Source organism: Ictalurus punctatus, chromosome 28 (genome assembly GCF_001660625.3).
Source record: "Ictalurus punctatus breed USDA103 chromosome 28, Coco_2.0, whole genome shotgun sequence".
Taxonomy (NCBI): Eukaryota; Metazoa; Chordata; class Actinopteri; order Siluriformes; family Ictaluridae; genus Ictalurus; species Ictalurus punctatus.
In genome coordinates this window covers 17,480,958-17,488,457 of record NC_030443.2, presented here as the reverse complement: position 1 = coordinate 17,488,457, position 7,500 = coordinate 17,480,958, and the positions used below count along the sequence as shown (strand labels likewise).

At 44.5% G+C, this 7,500-nt stretch overlaps 1 protein-coding gene across 1 annotated transcript in view; it reads right to left on the bottom strand.

Annotated features, from left to right (window-relative positions):
* rgs3a (regulator of G protein signaling 3a) overlaps nt 1-7,500 on the bottom strand; it is a 126,122-nt gene that overhangs the window by 83,669 nt on the left and 34,953 nt on the right. The window contains exon 9 of the mRNA XM_053676999.1: nt 4,503-4,546. Coding sequence (XP_053532974.1) covers nt 4,503-4,546 — 44 coding nt within the window. The remainder of the gene's footprint in view (nt 1-4,502; nt 4,547-7,500) is intronic.

Sequence of the window (7,500 nt, the reverse complement as noted above, 5' to 3'; positions counted from 1 at the left end):
CTGTTTCTCATTTTTATGCTCAGAAGAAAAAAAAAGAAAAAAAGCATTTCTCGAAGAAAACCATATGTTTTTATTACTTTCCTGGAATATGAAGGTCCTCCACACAGCCGTTATGATCCATTAAACGTGTACTGCATATTTAGCGCCCTGGGGAAGGAGAAGGAAAATGATGCGAGGCTGGGTGATCGACAACATGCGACAAGTTTCTCCCTCTACCCAACGATATCTCGCAGGCCCTAACAGGGGTGGCTCTGCTCCGCCGTCACGGCCGCTGCGGCCGTTGATTACAAACCGCTGACGAAGGTGTGCTCTATCTCCAGCAATCGATAAACAAGTATTTACAGAGAGACAGAGATAGAGAGAGAGAGAGAGAGAGAGAGAGAGAGAACTTTAACTACTGCCACTTCAAGAAGATTTTACTAGCATTGAACTGTTTTCCCTACAAGAGCTAATAACGCTTTAAAAATTATTGCGCTATCAATATTAAACTGCTAACATTCCCCCGTACGCACAAAACGTTCACAGCTCCATCAACGACACACGTCATCCCACACCAGTATACCTCCGCATTCACACCAGCACCGGTGCCATAAAGTGTATCGTAGAAATGTCTTCCTGTGTTCCGATATGGAATAGTACAGAGATGAACAGAATACAATGCAGTAAAGTACAACACAACATTGCGACACATGCGGCACACGGAGTGGAATAGAATATAACAGCCAGAACGGAATAGCATACGACAGAAGGGGATAGAACCCAGTGCGATAGAACCGAAGAGAAGAGCATAGAAGAGAATTGATCGGAGCGGGACAGCGTAGAGTTGAATAGAACACAATACGATACAAGAGAGCGCAACGGGATAGAAGAGAAGAGGAGAAGTGAAGCGCAGAGAGTAGACCAGAACAGATTGCAATTGAATTGAATAGAATAGAGTTAAATAGAAAATAGTGGAATTGTATAGAGTGCAAAACAATACTATAGCGTGCGATAGAATTTTAAAATATATATAACAGGACAGAATGGAGTGGACTAGAACGAAACAGCAGAGTGAAATAGAATAGGATAGAATAGAATAGGATAGAATAGAGCAGGATAGCATAAAGTTGAATCGAACAGAATACAATACAACGCGACAGAAGAAGTGAAGCCGAAGAGAGTAGACCAGAACAGAGTGCAATAAAAACAGAACAGAGTGCAATTGAATTGAATAGAATAGAGTTAAATAGAATATAGTGGAATTGTATAGAATGCAAAACAATACTATAGAGTGCAATAGAATAAAAAAATATATATAACAGGACAGAATGGAGTGGACTAGAACGAAACAGCAGAGTGAAATAGAATAGGATAGAATAGAATAGAATAGGATAGAATAGAATAGAATAGGATAGAATAGAATAGAATAGGATAGAATAGAATAGGATAGAATAGAGCAGGATAGCATAAAGTTGAATCGAACAGAATACAATACAACGCGACAGAAGAAGTGAAGCCGAAGAGAGTAGACCAGAACCGAGTGCAATAAAAACAGAACAGAGTGCAACTGAATTGAATCGAGACGGGTTGCAAATTACAGAATAAAATAGAATACAGTGGAATCATATAGAATGCAATACAATACAACACAGTAGAGTGCAACAGAATAAAAAAAGAGTAGAACGGAATGGAACGGGCTAGAATGAAACAGAGCAGGGTGAAATAGAATCGAATGGAACAGAATAGAGTCGAATAGAATGGAAGGGTACAATGGAAGAGAGAGCAGTAGACGAGTGCGGCGGAATAGAGCCCGATAGAATAGAACACAGTGCCAGGACATAGAACCAACAGAGTGCCGTAGAAGAGTACGGCGTTTAGAAGAACCGAATGAACCAAGAGTAGAATTGAACTGAACTGAATAGAGTTGAGAACAATAGAATGCAAAAGAATGAAATTAAAATGCATGACTGAACAGTAATAGAACAGAACACTATACAGATTTTTTTTTTTTTTTTTTTTTTTTTAAACAAAATAAAAATTCAATCAAATTCGAGCAGCATAACAAACGAGTCCCATCTTGTTACTCCTTATCCTCTCCGCAGTCCAGTTTTGTCCCGTTCTGCCCCTCATACTATCATCCTGGGCTTTGGCCAACAGCTCTAGCTTTAATTCTTGGATTAACCCTAATACGCACTCGTGTCCTAGCGATGTTAAAAACACGTTCCTCGGCCATTTGTATATTTAATAACGGACCATATTCTGGCTCCTGAAAGGGTGCTTGTGTGGAATTTATCACTGGGACTACTTTAAATCATTGGACACAAGCAGGAAGTAGGAAGATGTCTCCATGCTGCACTGACACATGTCCTCCTCTGCAGAAGGAGAAATAAATAAAGCTGCTCGTTACGAAGAAAAAAAAGAAAAAAAAACGAGTGGCAGGCCGAGGGGTGACATGCAGAATGAAACGGATGCCGTCATCGCCACGTCTCCCGCAGAGTCACTTCCTGTCATAAGCGACAGCTACAAACTCCCAGCTGGAGTCATCACACTCCGACATCTCCGACATCACACACCACACGGCCGCAACCTCGCGCCCGGAAAAAACGCTACGTTTTAGGAAACTAATTGGACAGACCGCATATTTTCATTCCTTTTTTTTTTTTTTTTTTCCCTACCCTTACTACAGCCGTGGGCCATGTGTTGAAAGCTTTAGTCGTCCCCGTCTGCTGTGTTTAAAATAGGCTAGAGGTTGTTAAAAAATTCATCGGGATTTAATTAGCCGATGCACTGCTGTTATAAGAAGGGAATGGGGGGAAAAAAAGAGGACAGTGACGTAGATGATAATCGCTCAGGGAGGAAAGGAAAACAGACTTGAGTAAAGAGGATTAGAAGCATTAGAAGAGAGGCGGAGGAGTCTAGTAGCAAATGGAGTTTCTGTGTTACTATAAAGAAAGGTGTGGAAAAATGTTCCACTTGTCACCGATGTGATCAATCAGCCAAGACATGTTCTTGAGTTTCACACTGAGGGGATGCTCTAATTTAACGCACCCGGAATCTGTTCCGTAAATACACAGCTGCGTAAATATGAAACGAAAAGTTTCTGTTTCGAAATAAGATTACAAAGGCGGACCACGTTGGAAGCGGATTTAGGAAGAGTTGGGTGTATGTAGGAAAGAAAAGTTTTGGGTGACACTGACATCCATTAGCTACATTAGCATCGTAGCGCCGGTGCAGAACTAAAGAAACAAACATTGACTAACAAATGACTACATTAGTGTGGAATGGATGGATGGATGGTTGGTTGGTTGGATGGATGGATAAATGGATGGATGGATGCTTGCTTGGTTGGACGGATGGATGGATGGATGGATGGATGGATGCTTGGTTGGTTGGATGGATGGATGGACGGATGGATGGATGGGCAGATGGATGGATGGATGCTTGGTTGGTTGGATGGATGGATGGACGGATGGATGGATGGGCAGATGGATGGATGGATGCTTGGTTGGTTGGATGGATGGATGGACGGATGGATGGATGGGCAGATGGGTGGATGGATGCTTGCTTGGTTGGATGGATGGATGGACAGATGGATGAATGGATGCTTGGTTGGTTGGATGGATGGATGGACAGATGGATGGATGGATGCTTGGTTGGTTGGATGGATGGATGGGCAGATGGGTGGATGGATGCTTGGTTGGTTGGATGGATGGATGGGCAGATGGGTGGATGGATGCTTGCTTGGTTGGATGGATGGATGGACAGATGGATGAATGGATGCTTGGTTGGTTGGATGGATGGATGGGCAGATGGGTGGATGGATGCTTGCTTGGTTGGATGGATGGATGGACAGATGGATGGATGGGCAGATGGGTGGATGGATGCTTGATTGGTTGGATGGATGGACATACGGATGGACAGATGATGATTGGATGGATGCTTGGTTGGTTGGATGGATGGATGGACGTACGGATGGACAGATGGTTGGATGGACGCTTGGTTGGTTGGATGGATGGATGGACGTACGGATGGACAGATGGTTGGATGCTTGGTTGGTTGGTTGTGAGGAATGGATGGTTGGATGCTTGGTTGTTTGGTTGGATGGACAATTGGCTAGATAGAGGAATGAATCCTTGGATAGACCGATGAAAGGCTGGCTAGGCAGATGGATGGTGGATGGATGGAGGAATGAACAGTTGGACAGACAGACAGAGGAATGGATGGATGACTGGATGACTGGATAGACAGCTGGATAGAAGAGTGATTTAATCAAGAAATTAATGGTTGGATAGAAGGGCAGATGGTTGGCTGGGTGGATGAAGAGATGGATGGATGGATTTATGAACAGTTGGCTAGATGGAGGAATAAATGGTTGGATAGACAGGAAGATAGATGGATGTGTATAAGACATGCAGATAAAAAGGAATTTTAATGATACATAGACAGACAGAGAAATAAGCAGCCAGACAGACAGTCAGACAGACAGACAGACAGACAGACAGGGTAAATTGTAGTTAACTCACCTCAGTCATGTGGATGAGGTAGAAGCGAAGCTCATCACTATGATCTGTACACAAACAGAAACAAGACATCAGCCGTGCAGGGAAACACAGACGTCTTTATAACACTGATTAACTGTATCGTAACACCGCCACAGCCAGTTCCACAAAATACAAATAACAACAAGGCCTGCTGGACGCATGCTGCAGACAGTGAACAATCACACACACACACACACACACACACACAGAGAGAGATTCCCTAAACACAGCTAGTTTATAATTGAAGTCCCTCCTGCTGCCCAAGCACTCCGTCTCATTTCTCACTGATTACATTGATTTCCTATTTGTTGTTCCCAGCTGTCCATCACACTGTCTCCCCGCCCTCTCGCAGGCTCACTCTGTCACTCACTGAGTGACAGGCGCTGACGTCGGTTCTGATTGGTGACCGTTCGCTTTGCCTCTGGGACCAGCCCCAGATATCGCTTATCAATGTCCAGACTTTCCAAAGAGGGAAAAAGAGTTTAATGGCGAGTCGGAGCTGTGAGTGATGGAGCGCTGTGAGAACGCTGCAGAGTTTCTGGCTATCAATTCGTCCACTGGAGCCAAACTCACCACGGCACGGAGATAAACCGAGCTCTCGCACGGCACGGAGATAAACCGAGCTCTCGCACGGCACGGAGATAAACCGAGCTCTCGCACGGCACGGAGATAAACCGAGCTCTCGCACGGCACGGAGATAAACCGAGCTCTCGCACGGCACGGAGATAAACCGAGCTCTCGCACGGCACGGAGATAAACCGAGCTCTCGCACGGCACGGAGATAAACCGAGCTCTCGTACGGCACGGAGATAAACCGAGCTCTCACACGGCACGGAGATAATCCGAGCTCTCACACGGCACAGTGTCGATAAACTCCTGAAGTTCTGCAGTGAACATGAATGGATGATGGATGTCCTGAATGAGATGGATGGACGGATAGAGGGATGGATAGATAAGATCAGACGGTTTTGACTGACAGCACAGGGGAAATTACAGGGGGAAAACAGGCAGGCAGACAGACAGGAGTATGTAGACAGACGTACAGACAGAAAAACAATAAGGCAGACGGACAGAGAGAGACATACACACGATAAGACAGACATATAAACAGACAGTCAGAAAGACAGACAGACAAACCGACTTATGGACAAACAGACAGATAGAGAGACAGACAGACAATCACACAAACAGAGAGACAGACAGACAGACAAAGAAACAGACAAAGAGACAGACAAAAGGAGATAGACAGACAGATAGACAGACAGGCAGATAACCAGACAAACAGTGAGACAGAAAGACAGACAGATAAAGAAACAGACAAAAGGAGATAGACAGACAGACAGACAGACAGACAGACTGTCCATTGATAGTTTGTGGGCGATGGTGTACGAACTCTCATCATTCATATCAGTGTTCAGGACCATTCATCTTCATTAATCCACCTGCAGTCCTGAGTCATTAGGGGGCTTTTGCGTCCTTGTGTGCGTGTGTGCGCGTGTGCGTGTGCGTGTGTGCGCGTGTATGTGTGCGCGCGCATGTGTGTGTGTGTGCGTGTGTGCGTATGTGTGCGAGACGGCTCTAGTCTGATGAGAGGAGACACATGTACAGCGTGCTGTCAGAGGGCCACCTGCAGGCTCTCCCCCAGCTTCTGTCAACCTGTCACCATCTCCTGAACACACACACACACAAACACACACACACACACACACACACACACATATATAAAACGCCTAGAACAGGTCAGATCTCTGCATACTCAGATCAAAGCCTCTAATGTCTTGTGTAAGGGTGGGAGTGTGTGAATGTGTGAGAGGGGGAAGTGTGTGTGTGTGTGTGTGTGTGTGTGTGTGTGTGTGTGTGTGTGTGTGTGTGACCCTGTAGGACAGATTGAGGGGTCAGACTGAAGGTTACTTCATTCATTTTGCTTGCAGAGATCCGGAGATTAACAGCATTGGCTACGCGCTAATCTGCACAAATCTGCGAACTCCATTATTCCGCCTCACTCGAACACTAAAACAAATTACAACCACGTTCATAACAGCTCATCACATCACTCACACCAGACGGTTCAAATCGGCACACGATGCTCTTTAATAAACAGAGTAACCACGGCCTGATGACCTCGATTAAAGGTGCGCTCAGTGATTTTCACATCAGTAAACATTTCGCTGAATTCAAACAATATGGACAATATAAAAACGAACGACGTAGATCAACATTAATCTAAAGAATCACGAAATAGAGGTGCCGGCTCTTCCACTAGCATTCGAGCATGCACATTGTGGAGCAGACACTCCATCAGAGGGCTGCGATTCGTCTGAGTGCAATGACTAGCTCCAGCTAACTGCTAAAGTCACTGACTGCACCTTTAACAAGGTGACCGGACCGTTCAACTTCCCTTCTAATACAGTACGTGCTTATTAAAGCTTCGTTTGTTAGCGTAAACACTTCACAATAGCCCCTTTAAAGATTTAAGGCCACACCCACCTCGCCGGCCACACCCACCTCGCTATTCAAGACAATTTACAAACAAACCTTCATATAATTCCTGTCCGCTGTCTTCTGATTGGCTAAACCGTATCATGTGAGCAGAAGTAACGATCAAATTGGAACTGACTCATCGTGTGTCCAAAATGGTGCCCTATGCACGACTATACCACCAGCAGAGTGCATTATGGGTATTCTGTGCCCTCTAGAGTACATTTGAGAGGTACAGCAGCTGAGCTGGTTTCATACAATAATACTGGATTTTATTTGATGGGAAATACTACAGTCATTTTTAATCGAGTGCGGCACACGTGAGACCCGATCAGCGATCTGTTTATTATTAAATGAATTATTTCATTAAGTAAACACCAGTCGGTACACATTACTCATTAATAAACGTAATTAACTAGAATTATATTTATTAAGATTCTCACAAGCCAATATCAAATACTCTGAAGTCTAGCTTAAAAGTCATCATGTTTGAAATGAACAC